This window comes from Herpailurus yagouaroundi, unplaced genomic scaffold, assembly GCF_014898765.1.
Source record: "Herpailurus yagouaroundi ecotype Mexico unplaced genomic scaffold, PumYag 77, whole genome shotgun sequence".
Classification (NCBI taxonomy): Eukaryota; Metazoa; Chordata; class Mammalia; order Carnivora; family Felidae; genus Herpailurus; species Herpailurus yagouaroundi.
This window is the reverse complement of record NW_024412388.1, coordinates 27,157,187-27,180,734: the sequence shown is the minus strand read 5'-3', so window position 1 is coordinate 27,180,734 and position 23,548 is coordinate 27,157,187. Positions and strand designations below refer to the sequence as shown.

General features: G+C 34.6%; 1 protein-coding gene across 7 annotated transcripts in view; it reads right to left on the bottom strand.

Annotated features, from left to right (window-relative positions):
- The window catches only part of ZMYM4 (zinc finger MYM-type containing 4), a 146,901-nt gene that overhangs the window by 36,530 nt on the left and 86,823 nt on the right, over window positions 1–23,548 (bottom strand). For 4 of the 7 annotated variants that reach the window (XM_040468859.1, XM_040468850.1, XM_040468866.1 and 1 more), the window contains 16 exons: window positions 23,113–23,174; window positions 22,590–22,760; window positions 18,204–18,266; window positions 15,377–15,461; window positions 14,886–15,141; window positions 10,380–10,554; window positions 9,872–10,084; window positions 7,098–7,248; window positions 6,485–6,600; window positions 5,169–5,444; window positions 4,844–4,994; window positions 3,629–3,801; window positions 2,659–2,809; window positions 1,723–1,863; window positions 1,363–1,400; window positions 34–178 (listed from right to left, as the gene is read on the bottom strand). In XM_040468859.1, the coding sequence (XP_040324793.1) occupies window positions 34–178; window positions 1,363–1,400; window positions 1,723–1,863; window positions 2,659–2,809; window positions 3,629–3,801; window positions 4,844–4,994; window positions 5,169–5,444; window positions 6,485–6,600; window positions 7,098–7,248; window positions 9,872–10,084; window positions 10,380–10,554; window positions 14,886–15,141; window positions 15,377–15,461; window positions 18,204–18,266; window positions 22,590–22,760; window positions 23,113–23,174 (2,367 nt within the window). The remainder of the gene's footprint in view (window positions 1–33; window positions 179–1,362; window positions 1,401–1,722; window positions 1,864–2,658; window positions 2,810–3,628; window positions 3,802–4,843; window positions 4,995–5,168; window positions 5,445–6,484; window positions 6,601–7,097; window positions 7,249–9,871; window positions 10,085–10,379; window positions 10,555–14,885; window positions 15,142–15,376; window positions 15,462–18,203; window positions 18,267–22,589; window positions 22,761–23,112; window positions 23,175–23,548) is intronic. The other 3 variants (XM_040468884.1, XM_040468889.1, XM_040468856.1) reach the window with 2 other exon arrangements.

Below are 23,548 nucleotides of genomic sequence, written 5' to 3'. Positions count from 1 at the left end.
ATAGGGGGGGGGGGGGGAGTGCAAGGAACATACCTGTCTGGCATTCTTTGTTTTGGGTATGTGGTTTGCAAGAAGTGGCTTTAGTCTGTGTGATAGGTTTACATAATAAAGCTTTATTCTTCAAAAGTCTTGGGGGCTGGGAAGGTGGCAGTTTCAGAGCATCTGTTTGTGTACTTGCCTAGAAAAAAAATCAGAAACCAAAGAGGTTTCAAAAGCTTATCATTAATTAGAAGAAATACTATAATTTCAAAAGAAACACTATATTGGAATTTCATGGAAGACAAAGAACATAAATATTCAACTAAATATGTAAGAAATACAATATTCCTGAAATACCAATAGCTATATAAGAATATTTTGATAACTATATACTGACTCTGAATGTATCTAATTACCAATTCTATTTACCAAGAAAAATGCTATTTCTATTATAAGACATTGCTGGTCAATCTGGCTATGTTTAAAATGAGAACTGTTATTTCCTGACTGAGATGAGTCTTAAAAGAGTTAGGTTCGGGGCGCCTGGGTGGCGCAGTCGGTTGAGCGTCCGACTTCAGCCAGGTCACGATCTCGCGGTCCGTGAGTTCGAGCCCCGCGTCGGGCTCTGGGCTGATGGCTCAGAGCCTGGAGCCTGTTTCCGATTCTGTGTCTCCCTCTCTCTCTGCCCCTCCCCCGTTCATGCTCTGTCTCTCTCTGTCCCAAAAATAAATAAACGTTGAAAAAAAAAAAAAATTAAAAAAAAAAAAAGTTAGGTTCAAGATAACTAGAAATAACATAAACACTTATGATCATTTAAGTAACCTAAAAAAAGATGATGTGAGAGTTATCTAACAGACCAGGAAACACTTCAGAACTGCTACTATTCTAGTTGTAAATTTTTCTCCTATTAATTTTCTTCTAAGAAACAAAGCAAAAATTATCGAGGAAAAAAAAAAGAATGCTTACTTAAGGATAATCTGCTCTGGGTGGAAACAAACTGTATTTTATAAATACTTTATTTACAATCTGACTACATTACAAAATGTCCCAAATACCTTTATGCCTGAATTCTGTAAAATTTTATTATCTACTATTAAAAACAACAAAAACAAACCAACAAAAATAGGCTTCAGTAACTATGCAGAGATAGCAAGTATTCAAAGAAATCAAAGTACATTAAAGACCTAATTAAATAACCACAATATGAATCAATCAATAAATAACCAGAATATCTTATTCCTGAACAAAGGTTATGAGCTTATGAAAATTATTTTACATAATAAAGAATAAAGCATGGAAAATTAGCATAGACATATTCATACTGTACAAAACTGGAAAATAAACACAGTAGCAAGCAATACCAGTTAAAAGAATAAAACTTACATCCCCAATGATTTTCGCTGTTACTGTTGGAACTGCACCTAATATAAATTAAAATAAATATTTAGGATCTTACACAATTATTTAAACATAAACAGCAGCATTTAAAGCTGATGGTGGGATAACAGACACAAAATCTCCAAATAAAAACAGGTATTATCTTAATTCATGGGAAGACTAGCATCTAAAGTATCACGTGTGAAAAAGGGACAAAAACATTGTTTAGTGCCCAACAGCCCACAGAGAGCCACCACTCATATTATAAATGTGTCAAATATTTGAAAATGACCAGTGATGGAAAAAAGACAGAACCCCTGTACTCAACCTCAAAAGGCTACATAAATGCTTTCAAATCAGACATACCTTGTAAGACACTGTTAGAATTCACTGTGGGCTGAGCAGCAGGAGCACTGGCTAATGATACCACATTGGCTATAACTGGAGTTGAATCTTTTCTTAGAGATGGGGGCCCTGCTGAAGCAGCTGGCACCATGGAAATACTTGCTGATTAAATAAACAAAAATAAAAAGACCTCATGTAATTTATATGTACATACATAGAAACCAACATCTCAAGGAGGTTAAACAATGCTTTCAGTAAAGTTAAATTCTGTCAGAGCAAAGAATCACGTTAGGATTAACTGGGTTTTTTTTTCCTATTTTTTAATTAGTGAAACTTAGAAGTATTCCATGTATTTTCTCTTGTAAAACTACACATGTGGTGTATTTAAAAGGCCATGTGGGGGCGCCTGGGTGGTTCAGTCGGTTAAGTGTCCGACTTCAGCCCGGGTCGCGATCTCGCGGTCTATGAGTTCGAGCCCCGCGTCAGGCTCTGGGCTGATGGCTCAGAGCCTGGAGCCTGCTTCCGATTCTGTCTCCCTCTCTTTCTGCCCCTCCCCCGTTCATGCTCTGTCTCTCTCTGTCTCAAAAATAAATAAACGTTAAAAAAAAAAAATTAAAAAAAAAAGGCCATATGATTTATATTCTATGTCCTTTGTTACACTCTCAAATCCTTGTTTAAGGAAGTCAAGGTGTATATACCCATTACCAAATATTAACTGCCATTCTGTCCCATAGTTCTTACAGAGTTTATTTAATTCAAAATGTTCAGAGAAAACTAAATGAACTCCTTTCTACAAAGATTTAATCTGTTAAACAAAAAGGGATTCAAATGTTAATGTCATTTGAACAGAGTGAAATTTGCATTTCATGAAATTATTAACAACTGTTTAAAGTTCCCATTCTGTAGAACAGTAGTTGGTCCCTAGCACTGATCAAAGACTATAAAGTTTAATTTTACCTGCATTGTTTTGTGAAGGTGGATCACACATACTTTGCTGATTACAGAACATCAAGATACAAAGCAGGTTACAGAAATGTTTCATTTCTCCTCGCCATTTCAAGGACTCACTGAGTTTACCCTGTCGCTTACAACCATCACATTTGGCCATCTAAAAATGAAATAAGATAGTAAAAGCGTAAAATACAAATTATCTCTGGTCTGACAGAATAAAAGGAGTTCACACATAACAAGTGAGGAAATTAACTTAGAATTTAGAACATAAAAATGAAAACCATCCTAAAATGGTAAACATTTATCATTTTTCAAATCATTTACACTACATATTAAAAGTCACATTATAGGGGCGCCTGGGTGGCTCAGTCGGTTAAGCGTCTGACTTCGGCTCAGGTCATGATCTCGCGGTCCGTGAGTTCGAGCCCCGTGTCGGGCTCTGTGCTGACAGCTCAGAGCCTGGAGCCGGTTTCAGATTCTGTGTCTCCCTCTCTCTGACCCTCCCCCATTCATGCTCTGTCTCTGTCTCAAAAATAAATAAACGTTAAAAAAAAAAAATTTAAAAAAAGTCACATTATAAAGATGCCAATAAAGAGTAATTAAAAAACATAGTGAAATGAAAATAAAACCTATCTTCTTCAAAAACTTCAGAAGACAAATTCATTTTAAATAATAAATAGATAAAATGCTAATTTTAAACTCTTTAATGTCTTAAGACTGATACGTCTTCTACAAGTAAATTAAAAACAAAAAGAACATAACTTCAGTGACATTAAAGTCATCTTAAATCTTACATTAATACCGCAGGACAACATAATACATTGAATACTTAAAAGTTTTAAAATCATTACATTGCCCTTCATGCTACTTTAAAGAATAAAAGAAGGGAATAATGTGTGTTATTTGAATAATGTTATAATGTTATAATGTTAATAATGTTAATTTGAAAAACCCCAAGGATATTAATTTTAATTACCTGATAGAATAGAACTGTATATTTGGACATGCATTCTTCACAACAGAACTCTTCTACTTTCCCCCCCAAATTATTCTGTACCAATTTGGGAGATGTCTGTAAACAATAACTGCACATTTTACAGTGATTTCCCCAGCGTTTCGCCAAGTCATGTTTATAAAGCAATTTGCAACCTAAAAACAGGAAAAATAAAATTAACATTAGAAAAAAATTAAGTACCTACATCTTTAAACTTAAATGCTCTAAGACAATGTTTTCACAGTTGGATCCTTACCAGTTAGTAGACCAAGAGATCAATTTATAGAATCTATACTATCATTTTCTTTTTCAAATAAAATAGGACAGGATAGTAAATATTACAGAGCATCACATATAATAAAAGTTTTGTTTCCTAAAACTTTGTTTTACTTGGGTAGGTGATAACATACTGGGTCACAATGTAAAATGTATTTCTTCTTTTGTGTTGTGGTCAAAAGGTTTGAAAGCCAATAGTCTAGGAGGTTAATCATGCACAGTTTTAGAATAAAACATTTTAAACATACAAAAAAGTCATCAAAATAGACAATCTACCTCATACTGATTTGTCTATTATATTCAGAAATATAATGACTATTTAAAACAATAAAAATATAATTTAGGATGCTACTAAAATGTAAGAAGTTCTATTTATTTATGTTTAAATGTTTGCTTTTATTTATTTATTTACTTACTTACTTACTTGCTTACTTATTTATTTAGAGGGTGCGCACAAGCAAGGGGAGGGGCAGACAGAGGGAGACACAGAATCCAAAGCAGGCTCCGGGCTCCACACTGACAGCCAAGAGCCTGATGCAGGGGCTCAAACTCACAAACTGTGAGATCATGACCTGAGTCAAAGTCAGACACTTAACCGACTGAGTCACTCAGGTGCCCCTAAGAAGTTTCTCTTTAGAAATAAGCGCCAATAACTAAAAGAATCCCTATCAACCTAAAAACATGAAATGTTTTTCACATCACCATCATCTTCTGTAATACACTTCAACAATCTTTTCCTTCATTTTAACATCTATATGATATGAAGGACTAGCTCAGTAAAAAGCAAACCAAATGTAAACAAAACAAAAAGCTTTGTTACACAATGGATAAAACAGATAAACTTACAAAGTAACAGCTTAAATTATCAGTTACTTTTAAGAAGACCAACATGATCAGTAGGTAAGATGATCTTGTCTTTACCTTCACTACAGAATGACTTGTCAGCACCTGAGAATCGCACAGTCTCCTTTACAATTTTCTCAATTTTACAATATTCACACATTGCCATTACATTATTTATTTTCTTATATTCATCAGAACAATTCTTGCCACAGAACTGAAACATTTTACCCTGTAAAGAAATAATCATTAAGTACTAATGAAACATTTGGTTTATCTTTTGGAAATCCTTTATTCCCTCTTATTTTAAAACAAGTAGTGTAATTTTTAAAGATGAAAAGCTAGAAATGATTTTATAGATAGACCATTTTACACTCAAACCCTTTATCAGGATCCTATACTTTACCTTATAGTCAAGAAGTTCTGGCTTTGTGGCAAAAAGACGGTTACAGTGCTGACACTTGAGTTTTACAACACTTCGTGCAAACCCAACGTGCTGGGATTGGGCAGCAAGACGCTGGAGGCCAGCTGCAGCAGAGCTACTGATGGAGGTGGGGGAGACAGCAGAGGTATTACTCCCACCTGCTGACACTGTTGAACCTGTGGGAATGCTTACAATTACCTGGCCCTGAGACAAGGGCACTACTGAAGAATTCATTCCTGTTGGTTTGTTGAACAAATTCTGAAAAATGAAACAAAACAAGATAATCAATGTAATCATTTGTTCAGTCAAATGAGCACCGAGTGCCTAAGTCTGACAAGCACAATTCTAGGTACATAAGATACACCTGTGAACAGGCGACACTCCGTGCCCTTGAACAGCTTAGAAGTGAATGGATAGAGTGTCATTTATATGCAGAAACTAAAATAACTAATGATCTCTTTAAATTTTTTAAACTTTTTTTTTTTTAAGTAATCTCTACATGCAACATGGAGCTCGAACTCAGGACCTTGAGATCAAGAGTTGCATGTCTACTGACTGAGCCAGCCAGAGGCCCCAAACTAATAATCTCCTTTAAAAATAATATCCCCATGGGATGGCCTGGGTGGCTCAGTTAGTTAAGCGTCCGACTCTTGGTTTCAGCTCAGGGCATGACCTCATGGTTCATGGGATAGAGCCCTGCACTGGGCTCAACAATAACAGTGCAGAGTCTGCATGGGATTCTCTCAGTCCCTCCCCTGCTCACACACTCGCTCTCTCCCAAAATAAATAAACATTTAAAAAAAAAAAAGGTAAATAAAATAAAATAAAAATAATATCCTCCCGGGGCACCTGGATGACTCAGTTGGTTAAGCATCCGATTCTTGATTTTGGCTCAGGTCATGACCTCATGGGGGTGAGTTTGAGCCCCGTGTCGGGTTCTGTGCTGACAGCACAAAGCCTGCTTGGGATTTTCTCTCTTCCCGCTCTCTCTGCCCCTACCCTGCTCGTTCTCTCTCTCAAAATAAATAAATACGCTTTTAAAAAGTTAACAAAAAATAAAAGTAAAATAAAATAATAACATCCTCCCAATAGATAATCTGGGTAGTAACAGTACCATTTAATTTTACAGGAGGCAGTTAAATGACATGCCTCCAAACACATCAAAAATCAAAGAATCCAAGTGTAATAGGACTGAGAGAAAAATTCAGGCAATCCAGGCATTAGCAAACACCTAACAAGTTTATATACGTTATGGTAGGCAACTCACTGACAGGAGAGGAAGATTTCTGAAGCCGTACCTGGAAAGCTACCACACAACTGTAGCTGCAGAAGTTGCGTATACTTCCATCTGACATGGCTAGGTGATACTGAGGGATTGCTGAGGTTTTACAACTGTTACATTGAACTTGTACACCTTAGCAAATCAAAATAAAAACTAATGAGTAATATATACAAACGTATACAAATGTATGAGAAAATAAATATTATCCAATATATGAAATTCAAGGGCCAGGTCAAGTTGCAGCAACTGAAACTAAATCATGTCACATACAGACAAAAACTACCTTAACATTAAAAATATTTCTTTTAATGTAAAGTTGGCACGGTAGATCTACCCTGAAACTACAAAATGAACCCTGAAATAAATCAGGTGTCGATAAAAAAAATACCTTAAAGAAGTCAAATGGAATTCTTTTGGTAAAGGGGAATGCACAAATAGGCAAGCAAATAAATAAACAGAAGTTAAGCAATCAAGGCAATAGGTAATATTTTACAACACAGATCTGAAATATTTTAAACTTGCCTTAAAAATCAATTAAATCTGGACAAAAATCTGTACTATACAAAAAAGCAATAACCATAATTTTGTCAACTATTATATATTTATATAGTTTATGAAACCAGTATTACCTGCAGAAGTAACCATTTTAACTCTGTAAGCAGATAAGCAATTAACAGAACAGAAAAGCTCTGTCTTTCCCAAGCTATTGGTATTTTCAATCATTTCTGCTGAGGATCTCAATGATTTGCAAAGCGCACATGGTGTAATTTTGGCTGATTTCTATTAAGAGAATAAAATAACATTCATTTTTACCAAATGATAAGTAAAAGCATAATTCTTTGAAATGTTTATACTTAACACTGTTGAAATATTTTAAATTAGTGGCTTTCAAACTTTTATGATTACAATCCTCAGTAAGAAATAAATTTTACAAAGTGACCCAGTACATACTTCTGAACTTTTGTGTTTGTGTAGTATACATGTATATAAAACTGAAAAAAGTTTCATAAAACAATATAAATCATGATAACATGTGATGCATTTTTATATTTTCCATTATATTCTATCTCATTAAAAAATAATGCTGAACGCAACCTAGCAATTAATTTGGGAATCTACTAATTGATTGTAACTATAGTTTTAAAAATAGTATTTTTAAAAAATTACAAACAGGGAATTCATGCTCTTACACTATGCTAAAAATTAGAAGAACCCCCTACAAAAGGTGCTATATGTGGCAATAAAATGTGATTTCAATAATATTAATAAACTTATTAGGAAAGTCACTGCCAACTATTCTATCACTAACAACAACAAAGCACACAAAGCAATAAAGCAAGTAAGCAATAAAGTGGGAGCAAACCTTGGATATCACAAATTTTCAAATATAAGCAATCGAACAGTCTATTATTATCTTAAGTTTGCGCTAAATTAGGGATTCAGCAGGGGTGCCTGGGTGGCTCAGTGAGTTGAGCGTCGTCCGACTTCAGCTCAGGTCATGATCTCACGGCTCGTGAGTTCGAGCCCCGTGTCGGGCACTGTGCTGACAGCTCAGAGCCTGGAGCCTGCCTCTGCTTCTGTGTCTCCCTCTCTCTCTGCCTTTCCCCCACTCAACACTGTCTCTCTCTCTCTCTCTCAAAAATAAATAAACATTAAAAAAAAATTTTTTTTAATTAGGGATTCAGCAGCCAGTAATACTAAATACTACTAGTATATCATACATTCAAGATAACTTGTAAGTATATCCAGCATCCATTATCTCTGTGAAGTTTTTGCTGATAGTCTCATCCTGTCCTACCAACTAGAACTGACCATGTTTCCTCTGTGCCCCACTGAACACCATAATACTTCCACCATAGCATCTCTACTCAGTTTTATGTCTATCTCCCTCAGGAGACATGGAGCCCTTCAAAGCAGGAATTGCATCTAATGTTTGTTGAATGAATTATATATAAGGAAAAAAACAAAACAACAGATAACGACCATTTTCAACATGCCAGGTTCTATACTAGGTGCTTTCCCATTCTTCCTTCGCATAATCCTAATAACAGCCCAGTGACAGTAGTAGTATAATACCCATTCACAGATAAAAGTTAAACCCAGAGAGTTTAACTGTTTATCCAAGGTAAAATTCTATTTCAATAGACAATCAAGATATCAAACTGAGATATGCTTTACTTCTAAATCAAATTCTTTCTCTATACCACAGTACATATCACTATGTGAGGAATTTAATAAGTAATGGCTAAATTAAATATAGTAAATAAATTAAAATTAAGATGATTCAACCTATTTCTCCTTCTCTTGTGGAATATAAACCATCTTTGAATGGACTGAATCCAAGTAACTTTTAGTACTTGAAACAGTTATCAGGAAAACAGTCTTTTGAACAAGGATAAACTCATGAAGATATTGGTTTTTTTTATCCCCTGTGAAAGCAAAAACAAGGAGTTTCTAAAGGAAGGAATAAATAGTAAAGCTAAGCCCCTTTAATGTACTTGAATAATAACAAGAAATAAAAGGAAACACCATATAATGTTTAAAATTCCAAAATCATTGCAAAGTATTAAGAATTTAAAAGGAATTTCTCAACTGACATTATTACATTCATGAATGTTGGTAGACTGTATAAAAAGTCACTATTTTAAGAAAAAGAATGATCAGCTATCATGCTACAAAAGAAAGGCATTGTAAAATAAACAAAAAAGATTATCATATATTTGGATTTATGAATTCTAAAATCTAATTTTTGATCAAAATTTGCTAACAAATTACAAATATGGTAAAAACGAAGCTGTATTTGTCATACAGAATTCATTCAATTCATCTTCTATAAGCCTCATCTATTCACAAAATAATATATGACCTACATTTATTTTTTTCGTATTTCATGAAGAAAAGGAAAAACCCTTATAAACAAATTAATGGTAAGATTTTCAGTTTCTGAATTGCAATTTCAACTATATGGATCTGATTCAAGAATATGTACGTAACCTGGACCTTACCTTGTCCAATAAAAAAGTATATTATATGCAAACCAAATATATTTCAAAGAAGGCTACACACCAAAAAGATAAGACTGGGTATCTCTGGGAAATGCATTATTTTTCTTCTTTGTGTATTTTCAAAATATTATTCAAAAACATGAATCATATTTGAAATAAAAATGTCATGCCCACAAGCATGTATTTCAAATGCATGAAGAGAAATATGCTATTTACAAAACTCTATACCCGGGTTTTTAATAACATTCATTTGACAAATCCTATTTATATGTAAAGTACATCAATTAAGCTAATAATAAGATTTAGTATTTCTGCGGCATTTTCATAAGTAAGTACTACCAAAAAACGTAGGTCCTCCTGAAAGAACAAAGACATCGGGGTTAGATACAGTCATGTACCTGCTTATACGCCGTGACACATGCTGAACTACAGAACTTCTTAGACTGGCCCTCTATCTGAAGCACGTGGCACTGCCCAGAGCCACTGTAGCAGTAGCCCCCACAGTTCTCACAACAGTTCATGGTGAGGTTGTTGGCAGAGCGAAACTTAGAGAAGCAGGCATCACTGCAAAGTTTATGTACCACATTCTGGTAATTAACTTCATGTCGAATCTAGGAATTAAAAAACAACAAACAAATCACAAGCACAGACCATCAAAAGCTGTTCTTGGGGTGCCTGGGTGGCTCAACAGGCTGAACGTCTGACTCTTGGTATTGGCTCAGGTCATAAACTCAAGGGATCAAGCCCCTCATCGGGCTCTGGGCTGACAGCACGGAGCCTGATTGAGATTCTCTGTCTCCCTCTCTCTCTCTCAAAAGAAACAAACATTAAAAAAAAAAATCTGTTTTAAGCACAAACATTAGATTTCCCCCCCACACACCCCAATACAGTAAAAAGATGACTTACAACAGCATTCTTCTGACACATGCTGCATTTGGTTGAAATGCTATTCGTATTTATGGTGACAACAGGTTTCCTTTTCAGTTCGTATGTTGACAGACATGACTGACTGCAAAAATCTTTACTAGCTGTGGTATTTTCAAACTGGGCACTGATCACATCCTTTGGATTTAAAATGTCTCTAAAAATGATAACAAAGATAAAATAAGCCACAGTATCATTTGTATTTTTCCTTTTTTGTGAGTTAATAAGTAACACAGAGGCCATTTACAGGTGTATGGAAAGGGCACTGTTACTTAAATGAGAAAGCCTCAGTTTTCCTGGATAAACTGATAAATCGCTCTGATCCTTAAGTTCTGTTCCATAAAACAGAACTTCTAACACATGACTTATTTCATAGAACTGTTGTGAGGATTAATATACTATATTTTAAGACTAACAGACTACACATCAAACAGTTCTCATTCATTATCTCTAGTAGGTGGGATTATAAGAGATAGGAATTTTCTTTTTTAGGCTCTTCTATATTTTCAAAGTACTCTTTAAAAATAATTAAAACTATTTTTAATTTTATATACACTTGAAAAATCAAAAAAGAAAAAAAACAAAACACTATCATTTAAGAGTAAAAATACAGGGCCGCCTGGCTGGCTCAGTCAGTACAGCATGCAACTCTTGATCTCAGGGTTGTGAGTTCAAGACCCACGTTGGGTGTAGAGATTATTTCAATAAAACCTTTAATGAATGAATGAATGAATGAATGAATGAATGAATGAATGAAAATAAAAGTACATTTCAAGCTACAAAGTGTATATTCTAACATGGTTATACAAAATAGAGTATTTCCATATCTAAATAATTTAATTTACAAGTATTAGTAGCAAAGGCAATGAATATTAAAACCTTTTAAGGCTCCCTACCACTCCACCCTTTATCTTACCCCTAAACCACTGTTCCTAAATAGTAGTTTATCAGATAGTTTAAGTGTAAAGCATTTTAAAACCCAGTGGGAAAACAATGCCTTGATGAAATTTTCCAAATAGTGTCTCTCTCATGAATACACATACACATAATAGTATATAAGCCATTATATTCATTCTTGCAACTTAAATTATACTAATAGAGCACTTTTTAGAAAAGATGACAAATATCTCTAATTCAATAAAAGATAATAGTAAACATAATGGGAATCATCACCAGGAACACCTCATATGCTGTAATGTATAACTTCATACCTCATCTTCTATACTTAGTAGCTCCAGGCACCTCTAGTTTCTGCATTTTTTTTTTTTGCCTTCACAGTTATTTTTTAAGTAGATTTTAATATATTTAATTTATAGGGGTATTTACTGAGCACTTATATTGAGCCAGCCACTAGCTACATCCTGTATAAAAATATGGTACAAGCATGCACTAAAGGCGCTCACACTATATTGGGACAAACAGACAAATGACATAAAATGCCATAACAGAAGCATTCTTAAAATATAAAAGTGAACTAATTATGAAAAAATATAATGCACAACAGAAAGAGAAATGAAGAAACAATTATTTCAGACAATATGTAACATGAAAGGCTATTTTTGCTATGTCTTAAATAGGAGTTTTCCAGAAGGTTAAGGAAATAAGAATTGGGGAGCAGCATTGATCAAAGCAATAGAGTATAAAAGTAGGTATTCTCAGCATCCAACTACATTACATCTTATCATAGATTTTATCTGATTCCAAACAGTAAAAATTCAGAAATGATACAGACAATCCCAAAATAGTTACTTCTCTATCATTGTATCAAGTAATTTTATCTAAAAGCATTAAAAAAATTACCCTCCAAATTACCTCTTTTAAGTAGGATTTTGAAACAGATTTTTAAAAACTAAGCATTAGGTCCTTATTACTAAGGAAACCTGAAAATTAAATGATGATTAGCTAAAATATATTTAGAATTTAGGTTAAATTCAAGATGCTAAGAAATATGGTTAATAAAAGATTAAGAAAACTAAAACGTAATTCAAAGAGCTAATGAGGTTTTTTTTTTTTTTTTTTTTTTTAAATCAACCTAAGTGCTGCTGCTATATCTCTACTGGTCTATAAAAATAGCAGTGGCTATCAGGATGGAAATCTTTTCTAGCTCCACCCATTCAAATTAAATTGAAATCCTTCTTGGGCTCCTTCAAGGGATTAACTTACAAATTAAACCTGTTTGATTATATGGAGTGGCAGGGGCAGGCGATGCATTTGCCAAAATTAACCAGCTATGTGACACAGAGGAACTCTTTTAATTTCTTTGAATCCAATTTCCTTATACTTAAGGTACGATCCAATTCAACAATATTATAGTCAGATAAATCAGACCATCCTAAACTTCTGCAGTCTGACTGTGTAAGAGGAAAACAAGGGGAGGAATGGTTAAGTGGTAAAAAGGAGATAAAAGAGTAGTTCAGGAATAAAACAAAATGCAAGGAAAAACAAGACTGATCAGTGGTTGAGGACTGAGCAACAATAGAAAAGATATCCTGTAAAATGAGAAGGGGAGAAAAGAAAGAAAATGGAGAAGATCAGGCAGGTAAGGAGTACCTGAAAGGACAGTAAGAGGCAAATGGAAAAGAACGAGGGATTTAAAAAAAAAAAAAAAAACAAAAAAGGATAATAGAATACGTGAATGAAGAGGTAGAACAGTTAAGAGTCAAGAAATGACAGGATGAAAAAATGGAAGATTTATGGATAAGACCAAACATAACAAAAGAGAAATGCAATCTTAAAGGATAACCAAACTACATAAGATCAAGATAGGTAAGATATGATATGTAGGTAAAAATGACCTAAAATAAAAATATGTATGCACAAGAATTTAAAAACAAAGAAAGAGGGCACACATCTTAAAACTTCTATGGGTTTCTGAGATGCCTGGGTGGCTCAATCAGTTAAGCATCCAACTCTTGATTTCGGCTTAGGTCATGATTTCATGGTTTGGTTCATGGGTTTGCACCCTGCACTGGGCTACCCACTGACAGTGCAGACGCTGCTTGGGTTCTCTCTCTGCCTCACCCTGCTCACACTGTCTCTCTCAAAATAAATAAAAAACAAAACAAAAAAACAAAAACCCCTTCTGTGAGTTTTCTAAGGTCATTTTGAAATTCACTGATAACATCTCTGAACTATCTAGGGCTATTATTATGAAAGAAGAAATAGAATCAAAATTTCAGAAAGTGCCTATCACTAAAGTAGAATTAAATAAAGAAGCATAAAAGGAAGTTATATGAAATTGTCTCATGGCAAAACAGAAAACAGGAAAAAAAAACCCTATAAATATAATTTTCAAGTTGACTTAATCTTAGAATCTGATGATGAATATACTAGAATATAGAAAAGAGGTACACACTTTCAAAAGCATGCTTTATAATTCAAACAGTATAAATAAAGAAATCTATTTTTGCTAAATCAAACATGAAACATAAAGGGAAGCCCACATAACTAACTTCCAAAAAGACTTCTAACCACATTCAAATTTCTTTCAAGTCTCTAAAATGCCTTTTTCCATTTAAACCAGAAGAGGGAGCATCTTTTTTCCCTTTCCAGAGAAAGGGAAGGATCCGCGTAAGGCACTATAAACACAAATATCTAAACTAATAAATCACGGTTTGAACAGTTTAATAACAGGCCAAAGTGTTTCAGAATGAGAGCATTATCATCTTTTTCTGACCTATTTAAACAGTTTTAACAATCACCTTACCAAATCAGCCAAAATTAGTTCATATTCTTCAAATATATCAGGATGATCTCATCAAGGTCTAAGGTCATATTCTTTTGATATTAAACACTGAAATGGTACCTCTGAGGCAGTTCAGAGATATTGAGAAGATAAAAATACATATTGGAGTCCTTTTTTCTACACTGGAGTACTTTTAAAGATAAGAAAGGTATTAAAACGGGGCGCCTGGGTGGCGCAGTCGGTTAAGCGTCCGACTTCAGCCAGGTCACGATCTCGCGGTCCATGAGTTCGAGCCCCGCGTCAGGCTCTGGGCTGATGGCTCGGAGCCTGGAGCCTGTTTCCGATTCTGTGTCTCCCTCTCTCTCTGCCCCTCCCCCATTCATGCTCTGTCTCTCTCTGTCCCAAAAATAAATAAAAACGTTGAAAAAAAAAATTTTAAAAGAAAGGTATTAAATGAATTCCAATTAGATAACAGGATACATTAAATATTTTTGGATTTCAGTATCTATTACCTACAAATAAAATATTGTGGTATTATATGACCTAAGTGGTGTAGTTTTTGTTTTATGAAGCATCTCAACTAACATGGATGGGAAAGGCTGGTTTCAAAAACATCTCAATATATAAAAGGCACATTATTTATAATTAAAATAAGCTGAGCACCTAAGATCCAGAAAAACTGAAAGCAACAACATACTGTGGCAATTACCAAAAAATATGGAAATGTAGAAAACTAAACAATACACAGATAAGAATGAAGTGTTTTAAAAGGAAACAGAAGATAATTTAGAATTCTGCTATACTTTGAGCAACTTGAACAAGTTTTCTTGGTGGGAGGAGGTGGTGGGCGGGCAGGTGGAACTGTATATCCAGTGAGGCACAGTGTAGAACAGAAGAGCTGAGTCGACCCCTTCCTCTGGTAAGCAGTTTGCCCCTTCTGGAGGATTTTTTTACAACCAGAACAGGAAACTCGAACAGCTGTGGCTGGAACTGAAGGAAGCATTTTATTCATGCCAGATGACGCCAGTGAAGGCTGAAAGCCAGTAGTCAACTGTGGAGCTTAAAAAAAATTAAAAGAAAAATGTTTTACTTTTCATCATGAATTTTATGTATATATCCTTTCTTCCTCTTCCATAACCAGTCTTGAAACCCCAAACTAATTATCCAATATAAATGACAGCCATTCTAAATGAGCAGAGAACTGCCTAGCTTACTAATACAAGTAGATACTTCCTCTCACTCATACTGGTCAGAATAAATAAACATGATTCATTTACTCAATTCTGTTTCTTACCAAGAGGACTGCCACTGACTGAAAACACAGCACTAATTTTCAGTTCCCCTTCTTGAGTTTTTTGCTGTTGGCCATGACTATACTCCTTTAAAAAAGAAAATAAATAAATAAATACTTAGAGAAAAGAATAAATATAAAATATCTAAAGAAATCCAGACATTCAATAAGTTTTGTTTTGGCTACATGGGTGGGAAGGTGGGGAGGGGAATTTATACTACATTACCATTAATAAGAAATAATAGCAAGCAAACTATAATTGCAATAAGGGTATAATAGGTTTGTATATGCTGAGAAAGAAATAAAAAAAAAAATGAAGGAAGCTACCCAATTAGCCTTGTAGCACTACCAGATATTTAAATTATTTTTGACAATTATTATTACAGTATTTTAAGTTGCTGTTTATCTATTATAAAAGTAATACACAACTATATTTTGTATTGTAAAACTATACAAAATTTAGACAAGCAGAAATAAGGAAAAATTCTAATCATATTTCTATCACACCAAAACAACCACCATTTTCTCTTGGTATATTTCTTTCCAGTCTTTTCCCCTCCTGTAGTCAGAGATTTTATTTCTCTACATAGTTGTAATTAAACTGAATATATCATTCTAGTAAAATGATTTCTTGATCACTTGAGTCAGTGAAACATTTGCATATTATTACATTTTACTCCAAAATCACTTCAAGTGGCTAAATGTCCGTGTTTTTTAAGTTGGAGTCCAAGAATCCCTGAGGTCTACAGATGTACTGTAGGGAGTCTGAGAATTCTAAGAGAATATTTTTAAAAACTGCATCTATTTCAATGACTTTTTTGGTGAATGCAAACTTATTTTTAGTCATGAATAACCACATATAACTGAGTTATACTACAAGTTTTCAGTGCTGTTATTTGTGCTTTAACAATTCTATTATTGCACTGTGAAAACTCTAAGTGCCAGATTTAACTTTTATTTTAATTAATTGCTTATCACACTGAAATCTGCGAAACCCCAGCAGATCTCTTATTCTTGGAATTCTCAGGCAACTCCAAAATATCCCCCTTTTTTTGTGGTTAAGAGGTATCTGGTACATTACTCAAGTTTGAGAAGTACTGATAGATGTGTATTATTTAATAGATATACCAGATTACACAGGGATCGGACTGGGATAGGGTGAGTGAGGCATTTGCCTCAGGCACAAAGTTAAAGTACCAAAAATCTCAGTAATCAAGATAAATTAGTGTTTCAATGTGGCATTTTTAAAAATGAAAAAAATGCAAAATCCATGAACAAAATAACAAAACTTAAATAAATAAAGACAGGATCAGTATTACTGATTTTTCCTTTGGCCTCAGTCTCCAATTTGATGGCCCTGCATAACACTATGAGATTATATGACCATAACCCAATGTCAGTCAGTCCATTTGTTTCCTCACATTTGGTATAATTAGAAACGCCATGATGAATATCTTAAGTGAATATTCATACTCTCATACTTAGCATTATCTTCTAAGGAAAGGATTCTTGAAGTGAAATTACTAGGTAGAAAGGCACACAGTAAATGTTCTTGATACACAATGACAGGTTGTTGTTTTTAAACTTCTGATTAGATTTATTCTAGCAATTTGTGAAAAGCCATTGAAAAGTCTTTCCCCACTATTTCATTTCAATCTGCAATTCTTTTTGTAATATCCACTTACAAAAAAGCATTATAATATAACAATATTAACCCTGTATAGCATGTTATCAGCATTTCCTCAATATGTACTTTTAAAACTTTTTATAAAGTTTCCATTTCTATGCCAAAAATCTAGTTTTTACCTTTGTGACTCCTTCGATTCTTATAAAGTTCTACTTCCAAAATAAAACACTAAGAAAATGGTTTCATTGTTTCTAAAACAGTCCTTTCATCCAGAGGTCAGCAAACTTTATCTGCAAAGGGCCAGATACTAAATATTTTTTTATTTTGGAGGCCATACTACCACAACTACTCAACTCTGTCCTGGTAGAGCAGAAACACCCATAGGTAATATGTAAATGAAACGAATGTGGCAATGATCGAATAAAACTTCATTTACAAAAACAGTGTGCAGAAAAACAAAAACAAAACAGAAACACAGAAAGCAGGCTGGATTTGGCATGCTGCTGCTAATTTGCCCAATCCCTAATTTAATCCATCTGGAATTTATTTATTTTGATGTTTAAAGGGCCAGTCTTCTTTTTCTTTCTCTGAGTAGTGAATTCCTTCCATTCACTGTTAACAGATCAGATTGCTTTGAAAATGTCTCTTTTGTGGCAATCTATTCTGTATCATTATCAGCCGTATTTTTTTTTTTTTTAAATAAACTCTACCCCCAGCATGGGGCCCAAACTCAAGGCCCCAAGATCAAGAGTCACATGCTCCACCAACTGAGCCAGCCTATTTTTAGGATATCACACTATCCTAATAAACGTAATCATGAGAGGTTTAACCATTTATACAATAGTCCACCACTATCAACCTATATTTTTAGAACACATGTCTAATGTTTGTGTGGATGCCTATTCTTCAAAACATTAGAACCTACTGATATTGTCATCGGAACTGTTATCAAAACTGTATCTTAATTTAGGAATAACTAATATCTTACATTTTTTTAAAACTCTCCATTCTATCAAATTGTCTTTCACCTGACATAAGTACTTTCTAGTTGCTCTGCCAAGGGGAATACCAAATATTTTCATCATATTCTCTGAGAAACAAGTGATTTACAGAAATATTGCTATCTTTCATATAACCAAAATTCAACTAGCTACTCCACTATACTTTCATGAACTCTATTAATTCTCTAATAAAGATCCTTACCAGTAAACGATGACAATTTTGTCTCCCCTTTTCCATTATTTCTTCTAATTTCTTTAACATGTACTGGGTCGAAAATCCAACAAGAGTTAAATAATAATGCTGACATCAGTAATTTGTGTTCTTTTAGTAATTATTAACAGGTTTCCATCATTTTACTCTTAAATTCAATGATTGTTATTGATCTGAAGTAGATATTTCCTTACCATGACCAAGAGAGTATCTATTACAAGAAATGCACAGTAAATTACGTGAGATGTCTTTCTGCATCTATCTATCCAGTCTTATTTGACCAGTTGAAATTATGTATTAAAAGATTTCCTAACATTGGCTCCTCCTGACATTCTTACATTATACAGTATATTAAAGCAAATTTCAAGTAAAAAAAACTTTTTTTAATCTCAGAAAACTCCCGAAAAAATCAATAGTTATTGACATACTTTAATGGTCTCCAGTCAGCTCTTTTTCACTGTTCATGACAATTATTCCAAACTTCTGATACGTTCCTTAAGCCTCAAGTACATGTTACTTATATACTATAGTAAAATAAGTATATCTTAAGTACTCTATAGACCGCACGCCTTCAAAGCAGAATCATGTTTATGTTAGTATCCCCCTAATAATGACTAACTTTACAAATATTTAATTATAAACAATGACTAATAACTTAAGTGAAAATCTGATGGCTTCAAAAACTTTCAGAAGGAGAAAAACAGGCTATCAAAACAAAAAAATCCTTTACCAATAGCTTTACCTTCCCTTTGTTTACCATAAAGGAAGAATTGTATCCGTATCCCAAGACAGTGTTTTAGAAATGAAGAACCCAGTACCTATAGCCAAGTTAATCTGATATACCTTAAAAAAGCCCAGCATTTAATTACTGCATTCTACTTTCTAAAACTCTATGACTCACTATTGTGAAAATTTATTTGCTTTCCCATCATAATCCATTTACTTTAACAAGAGATAAAATTAGCTCTTTTAATAAGAGGAAAAAGAAAAGAAAAAAATCATGACGTTAATGTAGTATTCACTGAATTTCCAATTTTTAGAACCAATTGAAAAGGGGAAAAGCAAAAATAGGGTCTCTGGCTCTTTAAATTTTCTATTTTAAAAACCTTCTCCAGGCAGTTTTAAACATTAAACAACTTTTATTTATATATTGTTAGGATAATAATAAAATGACCTTCATTATGGTCCCATAATGGTTCCTTCCAACCTTTATGAACTTCAGTTCGCTCATCTACAAATGGAGTTAATACCACCTACTATGGCCTTCTTATACAGAAAGATGAGGCAACACACTACACACTGTATAGGTACACTGTACGTATAAAACACTACAGAAAATATAGTCACATGCAGGAGGGATCTGAATAAAGAAATGAAACTGCAAGACCAAATGATATTATGCTGATAACAGAGGTAGGAGGATGACAACTGGTGACCCCAGAAAATCATTAACTGATGAAATAATCAAGAACAAATGGGTTGAGTCTTTAAATATATATACACACATTTCAGCACCCCAGGTGATTTGGAAAGTAGAGCAAGTATGGAAAGTAAAGAAATTAAGACCAAAATGAATTGTGTAAAAAGAAGAATTAGGAAGTGAGCTGAAAGTAAAATTACAAGTTAAGCAAAGAGAAAAGCCAAAGGAGGTTTTGATAAGGTGCCATGAACCAAAGCTATGATCTTATTAAATCGTGACAAAAGTTACTACTGGTAACTGACAGTCAAAAGTAAAGCCTGACCACAACTGTAAAACCTATCAGTATTTTAAGAGAGTTAGGTTAATAGTACTGTTTTAGAAACTGTTAAAATAATATTGGGACTCCTTTCACCAGTCTATGGGAAATGTAAGAGTGAAAGCATTAGGCAGTACTGAACAGCAAAGAATACAGATTTCCAATGGTCACGGGAGAGAAATACCTAAAGGAAGAGGGCAATGAAGGAGAGGAAGTGGGGAGGGAAAGGGGAAGGGAAAGGGAAAGGGAACAGGAAGGAAAGATGAGGGAAAAGAAAAGAAAGACCAGGTATCTGTGTCTAACATAAGTTGCCCAGAGGGATATCTAGAAGAATTATGAAAAGGTCTGATCCTACAGAATTGGTGTGGCTGATACAATAGAAAGGATTTCTCAGAGAAAACCTAACTTTATCGGGGCACCTGGCTGGCTCAGTCGGTTAAGTGTCCGACTTCGGCTCAGGTCATGATCTCACAGTTTGTGAGTTCAAGCCCCAGGTCGGGCTCTGTGCTGACACCTCAGAGCCTGGAGCCTGCTTCGGATTCTGTGTCTCCTCCTCTCTCTGCCCCTCCCATGCTCGTGCTCATGCTCTGTCTCTTAATAATAAACATTTTGTTTTGTTTTGTTTGGTTTGGTTTGGTTTTGAAAAACCTAGCTTTATCTACTCACGTGCTCGGACTGCCCCGTTGTAGGGTCAGGGTAAAGAATGTCTCTGGACTGTACGCCCAGGACCTATACACATTCCTGCTTTGTTCTCAAGAGTCCAATCAGTCAAGTGCTGGAACTTTTGAGGAATTTCTTCCCCAAAATCATGATGAAACTTCATAATCAGCATTTTATAACATATTACACTTTCAATAGTGTATAAACATGTAGTTGTTTATGACAATTCCATCCTATTGGTATCCCCCAACCACCGGAATTGCTGATTGCTTTCAAAAAAGTAATATAAATTATCCTTCCTGATGTTCCCTTTCCCCCAAGGTATTTGGTCTTTGCTATAACTGCCTTTTCATCCTAAAGGAAGTGTTACTGGGTCATATCCAGAGAGAAAGTAATGCTTTTGGATCCCTGCCAGGATTATGATTTCTTATGAATGTCCCATGTCCACACTGGGGCATGTAAAGAGACAGGAAATCTTCCCTGTATACGGATGTGCTTGTAGTGTTCTGAGGCATGAACTTTCCCTAGGTTACCAAGATATTTCTTTATCCCTAATACCAACAATCAAGATCTCCATTTTGCCTGCTTCTGTTAACATGCTTTCAATCTACCTTGTATTTAACTATTTTCATATTCCTGCTCTGCCATCTTCTTTGTTACCTTCACACTCATAACCATCCAGTTCCTACAGCTTTATCATCACTACTCTATACTGCTACCTTCCACTGAGCACCAAGAAATTAAGTGAACATCAATGTGACTCATACAAAACATCTATTCTTACATCTCCTTATTGTAAAACAGGTGGTTCTCAACAGCAGACAATTTTGCCCACCCCCCAGGGGACATATGGCAATGTCTGCAGACACTTGGGAGGGTGGAGATACTACTGGTACCAAGAAGGTGGAGGCCAAGGATGTTGCTAAACAAATGTACTACACTACATAGGACAGCCCCTCACAACAAAGAATTATCTGGACCAAAATGTCAATAGTGCCAAAGTTGGGAAACCGTGCTCAGAGACATGTGAATAAAAAAATCTCTTCCACAGAAGTCTCACACATTCAGCTCCCCAAAATAATAGAAACATATGGAAAGGGAACCTGTCTTTAGATCAACTATCATGTCGAGAAATAGCTAATTCATGGTATCTTTACTTCTCAGCCTCTGAATTCATGCCCTTTGTATAAAACATAGACCACCCTCAAATAATTGATTTTGTATATTCATCCCTCACTTCCCTTTGTACACTCCAAACTTATTACAGCACATAACTTTTTTCTTACATCCCAACTACTGTAATGTCATTAACTGCATAGATATCTTCACTGATTTCAGAACTTCAGTTACAGGATCTCTGTAAATTTTTCCTCCAGAGCAATCTTCAATAGCAGAGCTGGGTCCTCCCTATTAATTACAGATCTCAAATTTGGAATCCCATTTCACCCATCAAAGCCTCCTTTACCTTCTACCCATTGATCAAATGAACTAGTTCTTCAATCAATTAACCCTTTCAAAGATAACCTGTCCATTACTTCCTCCCCCAAGAAACTTAAATCCACACACGGTGTGTACTTCATTATCAGTAATTGCGCAAGGCTTACTACCTTGTATAAACTCAATCACAACATAAACTCATAAAAACCATAAACCTTCAGCCATGTCTGCTGCATCAATCTCAAATCCTTGAAGACTCCCCTTCCCTAATCCTGCACTGAAATTGTAAAAATCATAGAACAGTGACATTAAGGAACAAAGAGGATTAAAAGCCTAAATTACTACTCAGGAGAAGCTTCATGTAACTCTTGATTCCTTAGTGTTACTCTCAGAAGATAATTCAAATTGCCTTAACCTTCATGAAGTCTCCTCTCATACTGTCAACAAACTACTTCACTTCTTAATCAAGAATTTCCTCTCTCAAATGAAGAATTCACGTGTGGAACAGAAAAGAAGGGGGGGAAAGTAAAGGTGAAATGTTTACTTGAGCATTGTCAGGTTCATCTTTAATTTTGTCTAGTAGTCCCTGCTGTGGTGCCATTGCTTTGTCATACTCATCATCCAAAGGTTCTTCTTTAATTCTAATATTTGATGCAAAGGAATTCCCCAGTTCCGAACCAATGGATTCTTTATTGGCAAATGGATAGCTGGAATCCTAAAACACAATATAAAGTATTAATAAATATTCAGATTTAAAGATTACTCCTCTTCAGGTGTTAACACCCAAAGATAAGCTCACTGGAAATGAAGAACTCTATGGATACGCATTAGAGTCCCTATGCCTAAAAGTAAATTGGTCTATGTCTAAATATCAAATACAAATAAAGAAACTAAGAGCTGAGGCTTCTCAGAACATCTTCAAAGATGTCCTTACCAAATAATAAAGCAAATTAAAAAAACAATCCGTGCTCTACCTAACACATATAGTTACAGTTTAGAAAATGACACAGAGAAAACTTTGACACTTGCCACAGTTACAGCAGTCTGCATACACACTGAAAACTTACCCTAAAGTTTGTTTCTGGGGTTTGTGGTAAATGGGTATGTAATGTTTCTTCAACTTGATTAGCTATTGAAAGAAAAAAAAAACAAAACAAACACATGTATATGAATAACAAATCTTATAAAGAGTGACCTAAAAAGCTATCATTCGATAATCACCTCTCTTGTCAAATAAAGATGCTTATTAGAGTGAAGTGGGTCCCCAAAAATACCCAAAAGATAGTTTCACTCAAACAAGTCTAGCCCCACTTTCCTTTTAGCCTCACCTTACACATTTCCTTGCTCAAACCTAAATAATGTGGTTACCTTATTCACTATACTCTGCAAATTACTTGTGTTTATTCCTCCCCATTTCTGCTTATATCATTCCAAGACCCCTCTATCTATCCATCCATCTATCTATCTATCTATCTATCTATCTATCTATCTATCTATCTATCT